The sequence below is a fragment of the Lepidochelys kempii genome, chromosome 6, assembly GCF_965140285.1.
Source record: "Lepidochelys kempii isolate rLepKem1 chromosome 6, rLepKem1.hap1, whole genome shotgun sequence".
NCBI classification, from domain to species: domain Eukaryota; kingdom Metazoa; phylum Chordata; order Testudines; family Cheloniidae; genus Lepidochelys; species Lepidochelys kempii.
The window spans coordinates 50,343,372-50,366,000 of record NC_136385.1 but is presented as its reverse complement, the minus strand read 5'-3'; the positions used below and the strand labels follow the sequence as shown (position 1 = coordinate 50,366,000).

The 22,629-nt window shown below is 40.1% G+C and overlaps 1 protein-coding gene across 1 annotated transcript; it reads left to right on the top strand.

Moving 5' to 3' along the window:
* The first annotated feature begins 6,520 nt into the window (after positions 1 to 6,520).
* FGF19 (fibroblast growth factor 19) lies at positions 6,521 to 11,122 on the top strand. The gene is made up of 3 exons (XM_073350655.1): positions 6,521 to 6,755; positions 7,062 to 7,165; positions 10,790 to 11,122. Exons 1-3 carry the CDS (start codon positions 6,521 to 6,523, stop codon positions 11,120 to 11,122), a joined length of 672 nt encoding a protein of 223 aa, XP_073206756.1.
* The last annotated feature ends 11,507 nt before the right edge of the window (positions 11,123 to 22,629 follow it).

Genomic DNA, 22,629 nt, shown 5'->3' with positions numbered 1-22,629 from the left:
AGGGTGATCGTATTTTGCCCATTTGGGACTCTTGATATTTAATTTATTTTTATCTTGCTATTTTAGTTTAGATTTAGATTTTAGTTCAGCAGGGAATCCCACAATTGTGACATCTTGAAAGAGTTTATATGAGGACAGTTGTGTAACCCATTAGGGTTCCATCATCTGGAAGCAAAATCTCTGGAATCTAATTATGAACTTATCTACAGCCCAGAAGGAATTTATGCCACCTTTGTGCCTCCTGGATTCTGGAGGCAGCTGGGGATTAGAGTAGTCCCCAGGAATAAGGTAGAGTAATTGTAGGCTGTTCTAACTTGTGCTGGGCTGCTATGGTTATTTATTACGGCACCCAGCATTCCAGAATAGCAATATAATATTGTGTATTACAGCTTCACTTTTGTTCTTCCGTCATTTCCTCCCTTATTTTCATCATGGCTTTCTGTGACCTTGGTAACATTTTCGTTATCCTGCTCCCACTGAAGTTAATGACAGAATTCCTTCTGAGGAGGATCAGGCCCAACCATATTTGGTCAGACATGTTATACAATAACGTGTAAGCAATAGACAAGGCTTCTTTACCTGGACTACATGTTTGGCAGAAATGTGTCCTCTCCTAAACTTATTGGAGAGCTGCCAAAGGGAGCGAAAGGAGATAAAGATTTTTTTTTTAAATCCTTTAACCTTTTTTTCCTTTCCATTTGTGAAATATAAATCCAAAGTTACTAGACATAACTCTCCTTTTGAGCTAGTCTAAAGTTGCATGACCTTCTCATAAACAAACTAGGGAAATGCAACCTAGAAGGCGCTACTATAGGGTGGGTTCAAAACTGGTTGGAAATCTGTTCCCAGAGAGTAGTTATCAGTGGTTCACAGTAAAACTAGAAGAGCACATCAAGTGGCATTCTGCTGGGATCCGTTCTGGGTCCGGTTATGTTCAATATCATCATCAATTATTTAGATAATAGCTAGAGAGTACAATTATAATGTTTGTGGACGATACCAAACTGGGAGGGGTTGCAAGTGCTGTGGAGGATAGGATTAAAATTCAAAATGATCTGAACAAACTGGAGAAATGGTCTAAAGTAAATAGGATGTAATTCAATAAGGACAAATGTAAATTACTTCTCTGACTCTTGTGGGACCCCACTAGATACTCCCTCCCAGTTTGACAGAAAGCCATTGATAACTACTCTTTGAGTACAGTCTGTCAAACCAGTTGTACACCCACTTTATAGTAATTTAATCTAGACCACATTTCACTACTTTGCTTATGAGAGTGTCAGGTGGGACTGTGTCAAAAGTTATGCCAAAATCAAGATATATCAAGTCTACTAGTTCCCTCCATCCACTAGGCCAGTAACCCTGTCAAAGAAGGAAATTATGTTGGTTTGGCATGATTTTTTTTTTTTTTTGACAAACATATGCTGGCTATTCCTTATAATCCTATTATCCTGCAAATGCTTACAAACTGATCGTTTAATAATTAGTTCCAGTATCTTTCCAGGTACTGAAGTTAGGCTGACTGATCTATAATTCTCTGCATCCTTTTTAAATGATAGGTACTATGTTTGCCCTTCTCCAGTCATCTGGGACTTCACCCATCCTCCATGGGTTCTCCAAGATAATTGCTAACAGTTCCAAATTGCTTCAGCTGGTTCTTTAAGTACCCTTTGATAAATTTCATCAAGGCCAACTGATTTGAATACATCTAACTTATCTAAATAGTCTTTCATCTGTTCTTTCCCTATTTTGGCTTGCATTCTTCCCCCTTGTTAAAATTAATTATGTGGCATATCTGGTCACCATTAACTTGTGCAATGAAGACTGAAGCAAAATAGGATTAAACACCTCAGCTTTCTTGATATCATCAGTTATTAGCTCTCCTTCCCTGCTAAATAAAGGATCTACACTTTCTTTTGTCTTTCTCTTGCTCCTAATGTATTTTAAAAACCTCTTCTTATTGTCTTTTATGTCCTTGCTAGGCATAACTCATTTTGTGCCTTAGGGCTTGTCTACACTGGCACTTTACAGCGCTGCAACTTTCTCACTCAGGAGTGTGAAAAAACACACACACACACCCCCGAGCGCTGTAAGTTTCAGTGCTGTAAAGTGGCGGTGTAGACAGTGCACCAGTGCTGGGAGCTACTCCCCTCATGGAGCTCTCTCCCAGCGCTGGTGCCACGACTGGACAGCCATGTTAAAACGCTACCATGGCAGCACTTTAACACTGCTAGTGAAGACATACCCTTAGCCTTTCTGATTTTGTTCCCACATGCTTGTGTTATTAGTTTGTACTCCTTCTCCTTAACAGTTTCTACTTCTTGTAGGATTGTTTTTTGATTTTCATGTCATTAAAGATCTCATGATGGAGCCAGATCGGCCAATATACATCATCACTGAGATTTTCAAACCAGCCTAAGGGAGTCAAATGCCCCAGCTCCCATTGGAACTGAATTTCAGTGGGAGTTGGATACTTAAATTCCAGCCGAAATAATAATAAAATAAATAATAATAATAATAATAATGCATAATTAATCAACTAATTTCACACAGGCCTCTTAACAGCTGTTGAATGATAATGGCTTTTAGTCAGCTATAACACTGACTTGTAATGTGACTTTGGGCAAATTCCTTTACTTCTCTGTGCCTCAGTTTCCTGATCTTTAAATGGGGATATTAATACTTACCGAATTCATAGGTGAGTTGTGAGCATTGATTCATTAATGTTTGAAAAGCATTTTGAGCTCCTCAGATGGAAAATGCCATATTAGTATCATTATTATTATTTCATTCCAGTTTATTGAAATGCATACCAAATAGCTGAAAAACCCGCTCTCCGATTCATTTCAGTGTGTACCCTCTTTATGTGAGAGGTGCTCTATTCCTTGAAATATGCACATGTAGCCAGGATGAGTAACATGCACAACTGCTGTGGGGCCCAAGGTTGCTGAGCTGTGAACTGCCTTTGTAGCAGTAGTGTAATGATGTTGCAGAATCAGTAGACAAGAAAATGAGGATCTCCTACTCCTTGTTACTATTTATTATTTCCATAGTGCTGTAAAGCTGTAAAGTGCTTTACAGACCAATATTTTCAAAAGAGACTAATGATTTGGGGTGTCTGAGTTTTTGGGTGCCCAGCTGGAGATATCTTGCAGGAGTGACTGATTATCAGAAATTACTGGGTAACCATGCCCTGAAAATTCAGCTCCTTTTCAAGTTAAGCACCCAAAAATTGAGGCACCCCACATCACTGGTCACTTTTGAAAATCTGGGTCAAATATAAGAAGACAAGATTCATGCTCTGCCAACCATACAATCTAAGGCCCAGATGATTCAAACACTTATGCAATTTTACTTCTGTGAGCTATTCACAGTAGTAAAATTAATCATGTGAATTAGTGTTTGCAGGACGCAGGCATAAGGGCATGAGCCTGCAAAACTATATTCATGTGAATAATTTTATGTACATAAGTAGTTTAATTGAACTAAATAAGACTTATTTTCTGAGTAAAGTTATTCCCTGGAGTAAGAGTTGGTAGGATGGTGCTGGATGTGTACAGACAGAGGGATGGAGGTAGGAAAGTAACAAAAGATATACATATTGCATTATTTGAGTTGGCTGGCACTGTGTAGTTTCAGAGGGGATTGTCTGTCTTTTATTTTTATTTGTATTTTTAAATGTATCTTGTGGTTGGGAAAAGATGTTTATTTGTTAGTTAGGGTTCTAAAATCCTATGGGCACCTATCTTACACTGTAGGTACCCCTTGTAATTATTTAAAAGTGCAATAAACATGAACAAAAGAAAATTAGCAGCAACCTACAAAGTATAATAAAAAAAGCCCCAAAACCTCAAATGAACAGTAAAGCACAGATAAAATTTTAAAAAGCAACATCACCCCTAATTAGTGATATGTTTTTCCATATACAAAGAGCAATCATATTCTTTCAGGTTAATTACATAAGAAAACACAAACGTGAAGACTCCATGACAGAGCACAGTGTTTGTGTATCTTCTCTGTAACCTGCTACATCTGCTCCACTTCACAAAATGGAAGCTGCTTTCTGCAGAGCCTAGACTCCGAGACATTAAATAAGCAGAACACAGAAAACATAGTAATAATAGTGACCCAACTGCTTGTGCCACAGTTAGTAGTGAACCTCAAGCTGAAATAAGTGATTTTTTAGGAGGGACTCAAAGGAGGAGAGTGAGGTGGTATTTGGTATAGAGGAAGAAGGAGGCTGTTTTAAGAACAGGTGTGGAGATTTGAATGGTAGTACATAGAGTTCCTCCACAGATGATCAAGGCCTCACACAACTTTATTCTCCATTTCCTGTAGCTATCTGAAATATCATTTATGGCAAAATATTAGAGGATTTATTTTAATTTGGGGGCCCAGAGATGTGTGGGGATAATACAGTTTTACTACATATATTTTTATTTATTTTCTTTTGCTAACCTTATAACCAGGATAACACAAAACAGCTCCATCTCAGTAACATAACATAGTATTTAAAAACTATGGGTTAAATGGCAAAACTCCCATTGACTTCAGTGGAGTCAAGATTTCACCCCCAGATTTACCCCTAACAGGGAAGTGTGTGGGAGAGAACTGAGATTTAAGGTTTTAAGCTCCATCTAGTGGCCAAATAGAGAATGACGTACAGATAGTAAAGTCCAATGCACGTGATTTGTATATTGCCTGACAGGTGGCACTTAATTGTGGACCATACCTAGGTCAAAAACTGGCTTCCTGTCCCGCACAAGCACTCTCCATTAAAGGTTGCATATTCGGGACATTTCCCATAAAAGAATGGGAACTGAGCCCCCTGTTCATCAGCCACCAACTGCAATGCTGCTGAGTATTCCTCAGTGACTCATCTTGCTTCTACTTGATTGGGAGTGAGTGTGAAATGAATTACTTGCATGCTTGACGTTATCAACTATGAACGCTATTGTTATGTCTTAGATAATCTATGGCCGCAACGTGCTTCTGGGAAAAGCAGGTGGAGAGTGCTTCCATCTCTTTGTTAGTATTTCTCCTCCAGGGGAAAAACATTACAGGGTGTTTTCTTCTTCTGTTGGTTTGGCTTCCTTTTGCTGTATGGTTGGAATCCAGAGCTGGGCTACCCACAAATTGGAAATAATAAGTGTTACATTAATATTATTTCCCTGATCTGCAGCATCTCATTCCCGGTCAAATGTAACAGGAGGTGGGAAGATTAGCTGGTAACTGCAGGTAATCCTGGCTGGGCGGCTGATGGGCTGTGGAGTTGACCCTTGCTTTGCAGATTTTTATTATTATTATTCATCTCGAGTCTGGATGGTTTGCATACTTTTCCATCTGCACCTGCCTCTGGAACAAAGGGTGAGTAATTATAAAGGTGCGTGCTAAGTGAGATAACGTTAGGTCACATCCTCCTCAGTCTCTTCTCTGGCGTAATGTTCACCAGGGAAGTTGGGAAAAGATTATCTTTCACCTATTCTGCAGTATCTCAGAGCCATGGTACTGAATAGGGAGATCTGGGGAAGTAGTATATATATGAAGGCGGAAAGGTGTTGTCGTAGTGTCAGAAACTAAGGGGAGCCTTCTTCACATTTAATGTTTTGCTTAGTATTAATATATTTAATACTGTATCTTTAACACTGAACCCCCCCCCCCTTTTTTTTTAAGGACTTTAACTTTCTCTTTGAAAGGGAAATACTGGGGGAAGTGGGCGTTAGATCCCTCCCAAACAGCTGATTGACTTTAACAAAGAATTTGAGCTTTCATGGGTAAATTAGGGCATTGTGATCTTTAATCAAATCGTTCTTGTCATGTATATGACTCCTGCCCTTGGCCACAAAAGATGTCCCTAGGGTTACCTTCATTTATGATTGATTGATTGATTTTGATTTATACACAACCACATCTGTCCCCCTCCCCCAACTCTAAAACGCGGGCACTGTGTGGGCAAGAGAACATTTCGGACTCTGAAGTTGTCCCTCACAGACTGAAAACCGTCTTTCTTGGTTTCCCACTTCAGTGCCAGTCCTTGCATTGACAGTGCCGATCCCACGTTGCGTAGTTTTGCACCGGTATGTAAGTGTTTGCACCCAAATACACATTTGTGCTTTGCTAGGCATAAGAAATGCTAGACTCCAAATAAGAGAGAGATTTCTGTATAAAGCTTTTAGGAAAGAGAGAAGGAGGGGGGGTGGGAACAACACCCTAGGGTGTCCCCTGTGAAATGATGTCATCCAATCAATACTTGGGGGGCGGGGGAGTTGTGACTGATCTGACTAACTCCTTCTATGAAATAGTCTCTATATTGGAATTGGAATTAGCCGTATCGATTGGGCTGATAACAGAGACCTATAAAAAGGCAGGGGGATTGGCTCTGCATTTACTACATCCCCGAAGCATTTAGCTCAAAAAGCACCAAGCCACTGCCTTTTCTTTAGTGGCACTTGCGCCTCTGTATGCGTGGCGGGGGGGTCTGTGCCTGGAGTCCTCTTGCAATTGAAATAACCTGGAAAAGATGTGGAGGAGCCTGTGCAAACCGTACACGTCCCTGGCTCTGCTTGGACTCTGCTTTGCAATGGTCGTCAGATCTCTGCCTTTCTCTGATGCAGGGCCACATGTGAACTATGGCTGGGGGGAACCTATTAGATTAAGGCACCTATACACAGCCAGCAAACACGGTCTGTTCAGTTACTTCCTGAGGATCAACAGTGATGGCAAAGTGGATGGCACCAGCATTCAGAGCCCCCGCAGTAAGTATAAGGGAAAGCTGCGGTCTTGCTCATGAACGGGATCTCGGCTAAAGGAATGGAGCCCCACGCCCTGAATTCCCTTAGTGAGCTTCTGAGGCTGCATTCTCCCATAGCACTGGAAACAGGCAAGCGTGTGCTTGGGTACCTGACAGTAAGGGCTCCTTTGTGAAGGGAACAGGACGAGTTTCACCTCCGATTACCTGCGAAATGTAGCCCTGAGAGGCGGTGGGGTGAGGGGGTGTGTGGCTTGCAGACGGCGATCCTCTCCCCCCCTCATCTGAACGCTGTTTTGGTTTTGCTGCATAGGTCTGCTGGAAATCAGGGCTGTGGCAGTTCGCACGGTGGCGATCAAGGGCGTCCACAGTTCCCGGTACCTCTGCATGGAAGAAGACGGGAAGCTGCATGGACTTGTAAGTTACAGGCAAGGGAGGCTGAGCTGATCGGGGGGCCGGCACTGAATCGGCATGGGAAAGTCCATAGCAAATGCGGGGATGGTTGCATGCGCTCGCAGGGCTTGTTATCGTATTGGAAAACCCGGGTGCAGGGCTTGTTATGATTTTATCTGGAAGCGTCCAGATAAAACAACTTGAACCGATCACATCTTTGCTCTACCACCAAGCAGCTCATGAAGGGTCTGACTTCAGCGAAGGAGCAAGGAAATCAAAATGTATAACGAGACAGTTTGTGGCTATGACACTGGGCAGTAACACTAATAACACTGGGCAAAATAAATAGAAAGTGTGCGTTTGCTGTAAGCTTTCATTTTAATAGGTCTCAGAGCCCCCTAACCTAAAATAATGTGTAAGATTAAATGGTTGAGTTCTCTTACTATAGAGAGTTGATAAAATGTAGACAGAACTCTGAGCTGTTTACTTTTTGTCATTACTCTCTCATTACTTTTTGTCACTATTAGTGTCATTAAACTGTAATGTTTATTAGTAGAAATTTAAGTTTAGTGTCAAATGAGAAAGCAACTTTCCGGAATTTCTAAAACAAATAAAAATAAGGAGGGCAATCGGCCATTTTCATTCTTTGTTGCATTTCCCCCCTTCCAATTTTCTATCCACTTTTAGTTAACATAGAAGAGAGGACCCAATAATGTCTACTATAAACAGCCTATTTGAGATGTGGCTATTTATCTGCAATCAAACTAAAACATGTTCATTGCATTGGAATGTAAATGATACAGGCATATTTGTAATTATCTTCTTACTGTTCAGCTTAGGTATTCTGCAGAAGATTGCTCCTTCGAAGAGGAGATACACCCAGATGGCTACCATATGTATAGATCAAAGAAATATGGGGTTGCTATCTCTTTAAGTCATGCCAAACAGAAACAAGAATTCAAAGGAAAGGACTCTCTCCCACTGTCTCACTTCTTACTTGTGATCAACAATGCACCTGTAGGGTTATGGGAGCCTGAGGACTATAGTGATTCTCTGACATGGTGTTGTTAACTCATGCCTTTTTGCCTAGGTTTTTCAGCATATCAGCTAGATACATCAGAAATACGGTCCTGCTCTTGAGAGACCCCTGCAATACCTACTCAAAGGCATGAGTTAATGAGAAAGGTCCAAATTCATTCCATGTAACTCCATTGTAGCTACCTGAGTTTCATGGGTGGGAGGTGCATTTTCCCCAGAATGCAAATGTAAGGCTTGATCCTACTTTCCTTAGCAAAACTCCCGCTGATTTCAACTGGAGAAGAAGTGGGCCCAATGGCAAAACATCCATGAACTTTAATGAGAAAAGGATCAGGCCGAATAGGATTTTTACTTGAGTATCTAGGGCAGAATTTGCCTTTCAAGTCTGAATTTCCTTGCTTTTATTATCTAAAGTCAGACCTTCAATAAACTGAAAAGGTGAGGGAGGTGATCTGGTTTTGGGCTCAGACCACCATATATGGAAAGTGTCAGTTGGAAGTTTTTATTGCATGTCCAAACTGAAATACTCAGTGACTGATAACTATAGATAGGATCCTTCTTCCACTGAAGTCAGTGGGAGATTTCCCATTGATTTCCCTAGCTGCAGGCTCTTAGTTGTTGCACTGTGCATTATTGTAATAGTCTTTGAGGAAAAAAATGAGCAGCCCTTAATTTGTAACTGTTCATTGAACTATAGCAATACTTCATTACATTAATTGATATTCTGAATAGGTACGTGTTTGACAGTTATTAGCCATAACTGCCATTCAAACTCCTGTATATGTACTGGACCAAATCCTGTATGTCTTACTCTCATGAGAAGTCCCATTGACTTCCCTAATAATGCTCACATAAGTAAGGTGAGCAGAATTTGGCCCAGAGAAAATTTGTCTTCTGAGATGCACTATCCTTTCCCTGTTTCCACTCTGCTCCATATGCCTTGTGTGTGTATATGTATATTGAGGGATGGAAGAGGAAGTCATTTACTACTGGCCTATGCCAACAGCAAATTATGGACTCCCACACTGGTTAAAATGTGCTAGCCACTCCTAACCCACCTACTCCAGAGTGATGCAGGGAAGGAATTGATGCATAATGTCTTCTGAGTCCTCTGCACCTAGACCCACCATCCTAGTAGCCTGTGCAGGACCCAAGGGGATATTTGTACTCTTCCCCTTACTCATTTTGGTTAGTACCTTACTCTGAAAGTGAATGGGGAAATGTACTACTCAGCATGAGTTGGGAGGTGGTGTGCTGGGATGGACCGGAAGGTATAAAAGCATGATCTACTGTGGGTTACAAGGTGATACCTTAATTCAGGCATTGACTAGTAGAACCTTACTCCAGGAGTAGTTCTATTAACTTCAGTGAGACTACTTGTGTGACTAATTTGGTCACCTGTAGAAGTAAAGTGTTCACAATCTGGCCCTGATATACATTCATTCAAAATGTGTGATGTCCAGACTGATAAATATTGCAAGTCTTAATCGGTGAGAAAAGCAAGTTGTTTTTTTTTAAATTTATTCCTTCAACATTAAAAGTACTTTTAAAAGGTGACCATAGCAAACACAACAGTCTATTCTACATTGTTGATGGTATTTAACATAGTTTGATTTTTTACAACTGAAAAAAAAAGAAGTCAAATGTGCTCTGGGTTATATTTTGACAGGTAGAGAGTTCATTGGGGAACACTTTGTTTGTTTGTTTTTATCATCAAAGACCTAGACATAACCAGCAATTCTCCTTTATTGGCCCAGAGTTCAGTCACCTCGAATGACTGAGCCAGAAATAACACCAGAGTTGTAAGGAAAATAGTGATTACTTAAAGGATCTGGAAAAGTCTGAGATAACACAAAATCTCAACATACAAAATCTCAACCATATCTACATATAAACTATGTCTAAGATTAATTCTACAAATTGCTAGGCAGGTTATAAAATATATTATCCTATATAGAATCTTTATTGGTGTCACAGTAGAACTGTTTGATAATTTAATGCCTGATGAGAAAGAGATACTGTACTAATACATTTTTAGAAACTTTAATAAAATGACAAGAAAAAACTTGCAGTTTGCCCTTTTTTATTGTTGTTTTTTATTTATTAATTTTCTTTATTTTAAAACCAGTCTATTATAAAAATACCTTTCTGCAGACCTGATTCTTGAAGCCCTTACACAGGCAAATCTCCTGTGGGATTCAAATTGAGTTTTGTATGCATTAGGACTGCTGGATTGAGCCCTTAGCTATCGTGGTTGCAATTAAAACATCAGCATTCATCAAAATTTATAAAACTGAGATATCTACCAGAGATTACCAAAGTTTTCCCCTAAAATCATAATAGGGCAGTCTGTAGCAACTGTGTGGTAATAGATGGAATAAAGATCACTGAGGATAATGGAAAGACTCCCAGTGACTTCAAGGGAGTGTGGATCAGGACTATGTTGACTTTTTAATGACCTCATAGATTGTTATGAATTCTGTGCATAATACGGAGGGCTTGAATCTCTCTCATATCAAGGAGAGCAGGGTCAAGCACATACAAGATTTATATCATATCTGATAAGTGTCATAGACATATCTGTAATTGTCTTCACTCCTTACTGTTCAGCTCAGGTATTCTACAGAAGATTGCTCCTTTGAAGAGGAGATACGCCCAGACGGCTACAATGTATATAAATCAAAGAAATATGGAGTCTCTGTGTCTTTAAGTAGTACCAAACAAAGACAACAATTCAAAGGGAAAGACTTTCTTCCATTGTCTCACTTCTTACCTATGATCAACACTGTGCCTGTAGAATCAATGGATTTTGTGGAATATGGTGATTACAGTCATACTTTTGAATCAGATCTATTCTCTTCACCTCTTGAAACTGACAGCATGGACCCCTTTGGAATCACCTCTAAAATATCTCCAGTGAAGAGCCCCAGCTTTCAGAAATAACTAATGCTCCTGACTTTAAATATGGTTTTTAAGAAACATTACCAGAACCAGGATATTATTTAGCTTTTCCAGTAGTAATATGTAGAATATGTAAACTTTTAAGGTATGGTGGTAGCATTGTTCTTGCAATGTACTAAACTTGTAAGGTAGTAGCACCATTCTAAGGCTACATTCTAAGAACCACCTATTCATGTTTTCACATCACATTTGGGGGAAAAAAAATCTAAATAGCTACTTAACTGGTTCACCTCTGACAAAAATACACAACATGCAGAAATTCCTTCCATCTGGTGATGGCTGGGGTGATAAGATCACTAACATTTTTCTCCACCACTTTATTACTACTTATGCTCACTTCGGATTCGTGCTGATAGGAGCAAATGCAGCAAAAGCTTTTCATTCACAGGGAGGTTAATGACCTCTTCAGTTCATAGCTTTTCAAAGACAAACATTTGTAATAAAACATGATTACAAAACCTAACAAACATTACCCTGGGAACTAGGGTTAAAACTATCTCTTAAAAAACTGCTGCTGATACTCTGGGACAACTTTCCATTTTAAACATTGCATTGAGAAATAATTCTGCTTGTATATTACACATTTTCTTCCCTTCTTTGATTATTGCTAAGGACTCACGCTGGAACACTGGATCTTTGATTCTTTATGGGCTTACCTATGTTTGCTGATGAATTCTTTGGGACCTGTATTAATATCCTTGGTCTGAGGTAGAATTCTCATTAATGTTAGTGGGAATTCTATGTATGGATTGAGGATCGTACAGAATCCATAATTATGTTAATCAGGTAGGGAACAAGCAGTAGAAACAGATTAACTTTCAGGTCATAAAGGTCCTGTTATATGTAAATATCCATAGCAATTGAAGGAAAAGACAGAAAATAAATGTTGTATAGGTCAAATGGCTTCCAAGTATGTTTTTATATTTTTCCTTAAAGCATCAGCAGTTCTTTCGAGGCCATATAAGCCTGATCCTGCACCCATTGACTTCAATGTTGCAGAATTGGTCAAATACTGCCTTTGATATGTGGTGGAGTGATTCTCGGTAGTATATGGCCCATAATGTATATATGATACTTTCAGTCCTGTTCTCCTATGTTAGCATTCGAGCAAGAGAATAACAACAAAAGGAATGTGAGACAAGGGGTCCAGGAAAATTACCCATTTCCAAAGTTTCATTTATAATAGGTATTTCTATACAGAAAACTGTACTGGAAATGTTAGTATTTTCTTGACCTAGCACTTCATTACCAATGCAATATTTATAATTAATTTATTGAATACATACATCTGTTTATTTTGTTACTGTTATTTATACTCAAAATTATATTTATGTACTCATGAAGGTTTTTTTAGTTTTAACAAATTTTGTGAAGTTTTGTAATCATGAAATCGTAAGGAAAATATAACTTTTTTTAAAATTTTCTGTGATGTCAGTAATTTAGTGTGTAAATTTGTAATTAAAAAAATCATCTCCAACATAAAATCTAACTGACTCTGTTTCAATAATTATGTGGCACCTTTTACTCAAAGACTTCAAAGAGCTTTACAAATGGTATTGGATTAAGTTTCACTGCAGCCTTGTAAGGTAGGTAAGTGTTATTATCCCCATTTTGTAGATGAAGAAACTGAGGCACAGAGAAACGAAGCAACTTGGCCAAACTCATGCAGTGAGTGACAGAGCTAGAAATGGAATCTGTTCAGGCAGGATTAGAGTGCTGCTTTCAGGATGTCAACAATGTCTCTGTTGCACATTAAATGTAATCTGATTAACACAGTTTACAGAAGCAAGGCAGGCCAGATACAATTTTAAAACGAGGGGAAATTCTGTACTTATGGGAAAAGTCCAGGAGATTGTTCACTAAGTGGCTGACCCTGGGATACACTGAAGTCATAATTCCCATTGACTTCAGTGGGTCAGGCCCCAAGTTCTGGTTCTCTGGCATAACATCTTACTGAAGCTCTAATTTAAATTCTGTATTCCTTTTATGAGGAAAAGAAAGAAAAATGCCCATGAGCATGGATTCAGGGGCATTTTTTATAAAGCCCTGTCTGCTTTAATTTTGCAGTAGTGTCCTTAAATCCTTTCTAAACTGTTGAAAAGTGTGCAGTAGCTTTCCATAAATAATTTAGGGACCTGTGTACACTGATAATTTGCCTTTCTTCCAGCAGCCACATACTGGAGCAATTGCCCTGCTGGAAATCCTTATTGTAGACAGGCAAAACTGGTATAAGCTGTGATTTGAACCACTTGGTTTCATGCAGGGGTAGACTGCACAGGTTCAAATAGCAGGTATGCACAAAGGAGTTGCACAGATGCAGCTGCTTTGGTTTCTGGCCACTGATGGCTGTCATTTGACAAAACTCCCAGCATGGATGAAGGCTGTTCTAGTCTGTGCACTGTAGCATCTGTGCCTTTAAAACAGACATGAAATGACAGTGAATAAAATGTATGTAGTGATTTTCATCCAAAGACCCCCAAACCATTCTATAAACTTTACAAATAGATTTATGTATTAACATATAAAGAATACTTCATCCGCCTGTGAAATGCAGGCACCTCTGGGGAGGAGTGTTCTGCCTTTTCTAGGAAAACTACAACACTACCCAACAATAGACCGAGGCAGAAAAGGGGTTATTTTTCTGGAGAAATTTTTAACTTTCCAGCAAGAAATTAAAAACTGAACATTTCAATTTGGAAAATCTGTCACAGTAGCTCATATGAATTGTAGTTCAGATTCCTCAGGTCCCCACTCTCCTCTATGAACTGAGTTTCTGGGGTAAACTACAACTCCATGGTGCCCCACGGTCTCCTCTCTTGCTGAGCCACCTTAGTCCCCTGGCCATAGTGCATCATGGAAGATATCATCCAGCTTTTCATGTTTAATTTAGCACAATTTGGGGGGGATTTTGAGTGGTCAGTTTCTCAACAAAAATTCAAAATTTTCTGTGGAAAGCAGATACTTCACAAAAAAATTGTTTAGTCAAAAACCCAAATTTTTATCAAAAAACAATTTTGATGGAGAATTTTTGACCAGCCCTATGCAATAGTTTAGGAGAGGTGTTGCAGCTATTAGAAAGCTGACAATTGTCAAGAAATATAGTGACCCTTCAGAGAGGGGTTCAAAAAATGGATCCAAGAGCACATTTAATGTGAGGAAAGATCTCATGGGCTACACCGTGAATAAAAGGAGGTCTGATTAGGACTGTAACTTTGAGAATAAATGTGTGGGTGATGGGATCAGATAGGTTAATCCTTGGCTGCAAGAACTGAGGCTATAAACAACACTTGAGATCTGACTGAATTGGATACATTATCTAATTAAAATTACACCTGGAATTTCAGGTAGACAGAATGTAACTACTCAGATGATATTTGGCTAGCGCACAGAGGTTAGCATCCTTACATTTGTGAAAAGTATTCTGAGATCTTACTGACTCCATGTGCTGACAGCTTTGGTTTTACATCTCACACCAGCAGTACAACATCTCTTATTGTAACAGCATGGTCAGTATTTACTCATAGAGAAGAATACCAGAAACTGAATCATCAACACCCCTTTCTGTAGCACTTAATTTTTTGCTGGAGGTTTCCCATCCAATCACTGACTAAGCCTGGCTGCTTCACTTATGAGATTATGACAATAAAATGACCTAAGGTGAAATGATGACAGGAAAATGTTTTTTCTTACTATTAGACACCTGACTAGGTCAGGAACTTGGCATGCAAAACATCTAAACAATATTGTCTTGCATTGATGGTTGGAATATAAACAACACAACCATCATGAATTGCACTGTATAAGTCAAAGGATAACTATAGTTTGCTAAATACGGTAAATTGTTTGCACTCGCTTTAGATTTATAGGTTTCAGAGTAACAGCCGTGTTAGTCTGTATTCGCAAAAAGAAAAGGAGTACTTGTGGCACCTTAGAGACTAACCAATTTATTTGAGCATGAGCTTTCGTGAGCTACAGCTCACCGATGAAGTGAGCTGTAGCTCACGAAAGCTCATGCTCAAATAAATTGGTTAGTCTCTAAGGTGCCACAAGTACTCCTTTTCTTTTTAGATTTATAATTACATTTTACAGCCCTCAAATATTTTAAAGGATTGGTGTCCAATGTTTGAGTGTGAAATCCCAGTTAGAAGCTACAATTGTTGTTCAAACTATGAGTAAACTATTGAAAGGGAGACAGTGGACATTTCTGTCTGATGTCTTTGGAGAACATGAAGGATGAACAATGCCCTTCGAGCAAATACCATATTAGAGTGATGGATGTTTGAGATAACAGTACCAAGACCACATATTTGCAAAGTCTTTTGAGATACTGTATACTTTGCCACAAGTGTTCTGTCCATCTAGGGAGAAGGCATGGTGGGAAGGTCTAAATCCATTTTTTCATCAAAAATGCTTGCACTTTGGGCAAATTCAAGCCTGAAGAAAACAAATGCACTTCCCTTTGAAGTCAATGAGAGTCCAAAATCAATAGGAGATGCACTTGTTTGCATTAAGGATAAATTTAATCCATCGTGTAGTTTTTTTTCATGAATCCCATCAGGTTGGGACCTCTTCTTTAAGCTAAGGAATAATATGCTAAAGCCAAATTATTGCTAATATTTTGTAGTCTTGAACTGCAGAGAAACTATTCAGTAATTTTTGATGTATATAACCAACCTAACTACCCTTGAGATCAGAGGAAGTTTTGTCATTTACTTCCAGGGAAGAAGAACCAAGCCAAAAGACTAGATTTATTTGAATTAATTACATAGACTGAGATTTTCAAAAATGCCTCAGGTTTCTGGACGTCAAATTCCCATTTGGAAACTGAGCACCCAAATTCCTTAAGCAGCTTTGAAAATCTCAGCTATTTATTTATTTAGGACAACCAAAAAGAAAGCTGAGTCACTTGGTATCTTTTAGAGAGTTACTCAGAAATGCTTTATTATACCCGCACACACACAAAAATTCCAGCATTAAATGCAGAAGAATCTTGTAAAAATAAAACACTGTAGAACTATAATTTTTGATTGGAGATTCTGAGAATTACCACAATATTTCCAGTCAGAAAAAAAAAATGTAAGTCTTATAAAATTTCATAAGAGAGTAAGATGTTGCTGATTTACCTACGGCAAGACTATTGATGAACATTTATTCAAACTGCTTTATTCCATTGTATTGATTTTCACCATCAGGTGACTGTGCTGATAGTCTTAAAAACGTGCAAATGTATGAAACCTCTTTTGTTCACGTAAATCTAAGAAAGATCTTAGATTTCTATGGATCTGCATAGATACTTTTGAATGTGCTATTAGCTTTTTTAGTATTAGTCAAGATTTTCTAACAATGCAGTGATATCCCCAATATTCATGTCTAAGTTGTTCTGACCTCTTTCAGCTATTGACCCATAACTATACAGGTTAGAACTTCATTAGCCAATCAAATCACTTACTCTTTTCTGCTCATTTCATAATTGTAGATGGTGCTGGTAGCTACACCTCTCATTGAGCATACCAAACACTTTCTATTATGTGACTCTGTTTTCTGCCTCTTATAACTTTGACAGACTTTAACTGTTGAGACTGAAATTTTTCATAACAGGTTTCTGCCTTGTAGCGAGGCGGTCTGGTTCCCTGCCGCCCCGGAGAGGGACGAGCCTCTCTGGATGCCAAAGTGGGCGGAGCCAGTGAACCCTGCGCCTGCCCCTCAGAGGTCAAGGCACAGGACTGGAAGTATAAAAGCCTGACCCCAGAGCTCAGTTGAAAGACAGCCACTGGAAAGGCCAGACACATGTGGCAGAGCTCCCAGTCAGAAGACCATGGTGATCGGCGGCTGACCCGAGGACTGGCCAGACCAGCCAATGCCTGATGCTAGTCCGAGCCCAGAGACGCTGCCAAGCTTGCCGTTCGCCAGTTACCCCGAGGAGCCGCCAAGCCAACTGAGTGCCAGTTACCCCGAGGAGCCCATGGTGTGTGACCTCTTCGAGGACGCCGGCCGGACCCAGGTACTTCTGGAGGGGGAGGTAGGAAGTAGCCCGGGGGCAGCCGATCCTGGACACAGTGCAGTGGGTGGGCCTACGTCCCTCCTGTCACCCATCTTGTGGGTGGCAGTCTCCCCCTCCCAGGCTGCTCGGAGCCAGGAGCCTGGGTTTGCTATTGAACTCTGCTCAGCCCCTGCCTGAGGGCCCTGAGCTACTGACTGTTGCCCTGCCCTGACCCAGGGCTGGGCCTTGCTATTGAACTCTTTGCTCAGGCAGGCTAATTCCCCAACACACCTGACAGAAGTAGCGGAGCGGTCTGGTTCCCTGCCGCCCTGGAGAGTGACGACCCCCGGCTGGACGTGCCTACACGCCTCAGTCTGGATTTTTTTGGAAACATTCAGCTGGAACAGTTCAGCCTTTTCACTGAAAGCAATGAAGCTGCTCACAGTGAGTCTGTGAATCAAGATAAGCATATGTGCATATCTTTTCTGGAGCAGGGCCTGAGACTGTCACTTCCTGAATCTGATTCTGATCTCCCTCATACCAGTGTAAATTCAAAGTAACCACATTAGGTGGTACACTGCACACTTCTTATGGCATTGTGTAGCATACATACACAGCTAGCCCTCCTAGTGCGGGTATAAATAGCAGTGTAGATGGTGAGGCACTGAGTAGATGAGTAGAGCAAAGACATGCCTGAAGCTTGTAGGTATTTATCCAGGCATATATCTAGGATGACCAGATGTCCCAATTTTATAGGGTCAGGCCTGATTTTTGGGTCTTTTTCTCACATAGGCACCTATTACCCCCCACCTCTTGTCTTGATTTTTGACACTTGCTATCTGGTCAGCCTACATATATCCCACATGGTTCTTTACATGCCGGAGGAGAGCCTCCCCTGTCTATACTGCTGTTTTTAGCAATAGAGTGTCCCACTGCCTCCCCCATTGCTGGAGCCTTTCCCTGATGCAGCAAAAGACTCTGGCAGTAGGAAGACAGAAGGGAAATGTTCTTCCAGGTCCCTGCTTCTGAAGCTTTTTCCTGCCCTCCCCCCACCAGAGCCTTTTCTCACCTTAGGGAAAGACTTTGGCAGCAGAGAAAGGCTCTGGCAGGCAGGAAAGGTCCAGCAACAGGGCTGAAGCTTTTCCATGCTGCCTCCCCCACCAGAACTTTTCACTGATGTGTAGCAACATACCTGAGTGTGGAAGCAGCTTGCTTTTCACTGCAGTGTGTAGCTACACATAGCCTACATGCCGCTGACACTGGTGTTCAGTGTAGACATAGCCATTGATGTCAACTGCGTTACTCAGGGTTTACAACAGTGTAAATCTGGCCCACTAGATCAGCCTGATATAGTATCAATTTTAAAACAAAGTTTAATGTATTGTTTTATGTTTTGTAATATTTACTATGAAATAAACTCAGGAGAACAGGTGAACTACTATAATTAATGGCATCATTCAAATTTCAGGTTGAGCTACATTACATGATAGATAAGGTTGCCTACTTTTAGTATATATAAGACAATGTCCTTGTGAGAGTTTAAGAACATAGCTAACTGCATCATCGATTATTTTGTTACCTACTAACAAAACATTCAGCCATGTCAGAAAAAATAAAGAGCCTTTCCTTACTGTGTTTCTCACTCTAGTATTGGGGCAGGGCCCATCTTTTGTTCTATGTATGTACAGTGCCTAGCACAATGGTGTTCTAGTCCATTATAACTCATAGGCATAGGCACCAACTCCATGGGTGCTCTGGAGATGGGGGCTTAGGGAAAGGGGTGGAGTGGGGGTAGGACCTGGGGTGGAGCAGGGGTGGGAAGTAGCAGGGTGAGGGCTTGGGGGAAGGGGAGGAGTGTGGGCGGGGCCTGGGGCAGAGCTGGGGTCAAGCCCCCTCCAAGAACACAGGAAGTTGGCGCCTATTTTCATACTGGGTAGAGTAACAAAGCTGCTTTTCTATTCTTTAAATATCTAACACTGCTGTGAATCAAAACCATTGAGGAGGTTCAACTGTTGCCTCTGACAGTGAATTGTACAATTTTTGTTGTGTAAAAAATCATTACCTTTTATCTATATTAAATGTATTATCTTAACTTCCTTGAGTGGCCTCTTGTCATATGGGAAACGGTAAACAGCAGCACCTGACTGAGATCCTTTACTCGTAATTGTGTATAATGTCACTGCTCTGATTCTCTTTTAATGACCAGGAGCCAGACTGGCTGATTTACACAAAGGCCTGTACTGGAGGAGAGCTGGGGTGCTTCACCCCTTGCAGAGTTGAGAGATTGTGGTCCGGAGGTTGTACATCCTTTCCTTTGAGTGCTGCAATGTACTTGTCCAGGGGACCTGTTCAGCTGACTGGTCGAGTGGTGCCATTGTCTCACCTCTTCCCTGCCCATTTTGGGATGCTATGCACACTTGGGGACAGACAGAGGGAGCAGATTCTGAGCTTCAGAGTGAAGGGACAGCAATTGTCCCTAGTCTTTGAACAGGGGAGCATGGTAAGATGAGGCTTATTTTGACTTCTCCCCTTTCCTGACCTCAAAGATTTGCTTACGGGCTGAGGGTTATTTAGCCCTAAAAAAATCTAATCCTTTAAATTTCAGAATGTACAAGACTCCTCTGAATGCTTCCCTGTCTTTAATCATGTCTGATGCTACCTCCAAGAGATTCTTCTGATTCTTTTTAACACAACCACAAGATCTCACCATAGCCAACAGATCAGCTCTCATTTTTTCAGTAGCTTTATATTAAATACGTTTTAGATAAAGATTAATTTTCAATGTTCCTTGCTCAATATTTATGGTTTATCACCTAGCTTGAGATGGGAGCTGCTAGATGTTTGATTAGTCTTTTTGTATTATTTTTTGCTTGAACATCAAAAGGACCATCACAAAAGTCTGGGTTGGAAGAGACCTAATAGGCTATCAAGTTCAACTATTATCAAATTCTGTTTACATGAATTATGAGCATGGAATTATTTTCACTGTGCAGGGCAACCAACAAATAAAATTCTACTGCCATAGTAGCTCTGCTGAAGGGGTGATATTAACACCACTCTCTGCATCCCAGCTAGCTAATGGACAGGGAAAATGGAGCCTTAGTAATGGAAAATTAATAATACCATATGGAACGTGTAGGAAGAAATCTTGTGTTTGCGAAGTATTCGGGAACAGGTTGCAGAACAGAAATAGGTGAAATCAGAGAGATATGAAGTGGAAGACAGTAATTCCATGGTAGATAGAAAAGGAGTACTTGTGGCACCTTAGAGACTAACCAATTTATTTGAGCATAAGCTTTCGTGAGCTACAGCTCACTTCATCAGATGCATACGATGAAGTGAGCTGTAGCTCACGAAAGCTTATGCTCAAATAAATTGGTTAGTCTCTAAGGTGCCACAAGTACTCCTTTTCTTTTTGCGAATACAGACTAACACAGCTGTTACTCTGAAACATGGTAGATAGAGAAGATGGAAATGTTATTTTGGACTCCAATATGGGCAGCCTGCCAATGAAGATTTCTGATAATGGATGTGAGGTTCTACCAACTTCATGCAAGGAGATGGATTGCAGCTTCCATTTTCTGACAAACCAAAGTTGAGAGAGTCGTAAAGGAGGAGTTACAGTAGTAAAGCTGAAAGGAGATGAAAGCAGTACTCTGTGAGTTTGTTATAAAGAATATTACATTCCTGATACATCTTGGTCTAGCTTTACACATTAAAAATAAAAAAAATTATAGAATTTTTAGTGTCAAAAATGAGATATAGCATAAGCCTACATATGGTCATTAAAAGAACACCAGTGGCATGATTCAACACACCATTACATCAATGTAAAAAGCCAAAAATGCAAGATCAACTGTGAAACTGTCCAGTTAACTCACAGATATAATTATGCAAAACTAAGCTATTTTTTTTCGGCGGGAGGGCTGTCACAGGGTGGCCAGCCCACCTGTGGAATAACTAATTAGCTGCCTCCCAGATTGAGGGGGTGGGATTAAGGCGAGTCAGATGATAGTTTAATGGACACTTGGGCCTTGCATGAGGGTTGAGAGAACTCAGTCTGAGAGTAGAACCACAGGGAGTGGGTAGGTTTGGATGGAAGACCCTGAGAATGGTACGCCAAGGGAACCAGCTTGTGCTCTGTCCCAAAGTAGCTCAGGAAGGAGCTGGGAACAGGGCCTAGAGAATGGGTTGAAGACAAGCCCCTCAAGGGTAGAAGAACTTTGTTTACTGGAACTTTTTAGTTGGTCTTCTGCTACCCTGGAAAGGGTTAAGTCGTTTCCAGCACAGAGCAGTGTGTGGAGAGCTAAGGAATTTCACTCTGGGAAAGGAAACTGAGGCAGGGAGTGGGGTAATGCCTGACTAGCAGAGGGTGCTATTGGGCAGCCAGGAGCCCCTAATCAGGTCCAATCCTGCAAATTAATCTACATGGGAAGATCCTTACACCAAGGTGGTGTCACATTCAAGCTGTCTTCATGTAGGCACAAAGATCTGCCCATGTGAATCTGACTACAGGGATGAAGACTTGGTTTGTAGGGGTTCTTCAGATAAATCTTTTATTCAGTGTTGGTTTCTGTGAGTCTTGTATGTATTCAACTGGCAACTATAAATAAACTCACGTTCACTCAGAAATACTGTCAACTTTACTTTAGAACACAAAATTTAGATGACCTCTCATGTAACCATATATCCATAACTCATCTCCTTCCTAGCTGAAAAACAAGAAAACAACGTTCATGACCATTTTTATCTGATTTTTTTTTATTGTGATGGCAATTTTTTAAACAGTTCAAAATTGTAATCAAACTATTGCCTATTGATGCAAGATATCAGAGTTTTGGTTAAAAACATGCAACAAAACACTAAATGCTAATCTAAACCCATCTGGACTAAATTTAAGATTTGTAATGACTGGTTTGGGGTTTCATTACAAAAATTTCTCACAACTGGAAATCTGAATAAATTTGGTTGATTTTTAATATTTGGATGCAGTTTATACAAAACAAAAAATAGATAAAATATAAAGAAAACAGCCTAGGGTTAACTAACACCCTGAATATATGACCCCTTTTTATAATCTAAACATGAAAAGCTATTGCTGTGTTTATTGTTTTTGTCTTTTTAATCTTTTCTTCATTAATTTGTGCTATTGCTTTATATTTTTATTGATATAAATGGAAAGCACCTGAGCACCGTCTAGTGGTTAGTCACAAAACTGACAACAGAGAACAGAAATGTCCAGATAGATATTTTCTGTGTTTATTGTGCCACCCAGTGTCCACTGATTGCTGTACCCGGTGAACTTCTTCAATGACTATTCATTCACTTGTCCCCATCTTTTATCTCTTGTCAGCTAAGCTACATTTTCCTGCCTTTGCAGCAATTGGAGTTCCATTTGTCAAAGTAGAGGTGGCTGTCTTGTTAATTTCTTAAAATTAAAAAATAAACTGAGTAACAATGGTCAGTGGAGTAACAATAGTTAAATGCAAGTACTGCAGTGACAACAGCC

Excerpts from the sequence above, each read along its gene's own strand:
- FGF19 (XM_073350655.1), top strand. The coding sequence starts at position 6,521 with ATGTGGAGGAGCCTGTGCAAACCGTACACGTCCCTGGCTCTGCTTGGA. Across the intron at positions 6,756-7,061 it reads CAGCATTCAGAGCCCCCGCA|GTCTGCTGGAAATCAGGGCT; the intron begins GTAAGTATAAGG and ends TTTGCTGCATAG. Across the intron at positions 7,166-10,789 it reads ACGGGAAGCTGCATGGACTT|CTCAGGTATTCTACAGAAGA; the intron begins GTAAGTTACAGG and ends CTTACTGTTCAG.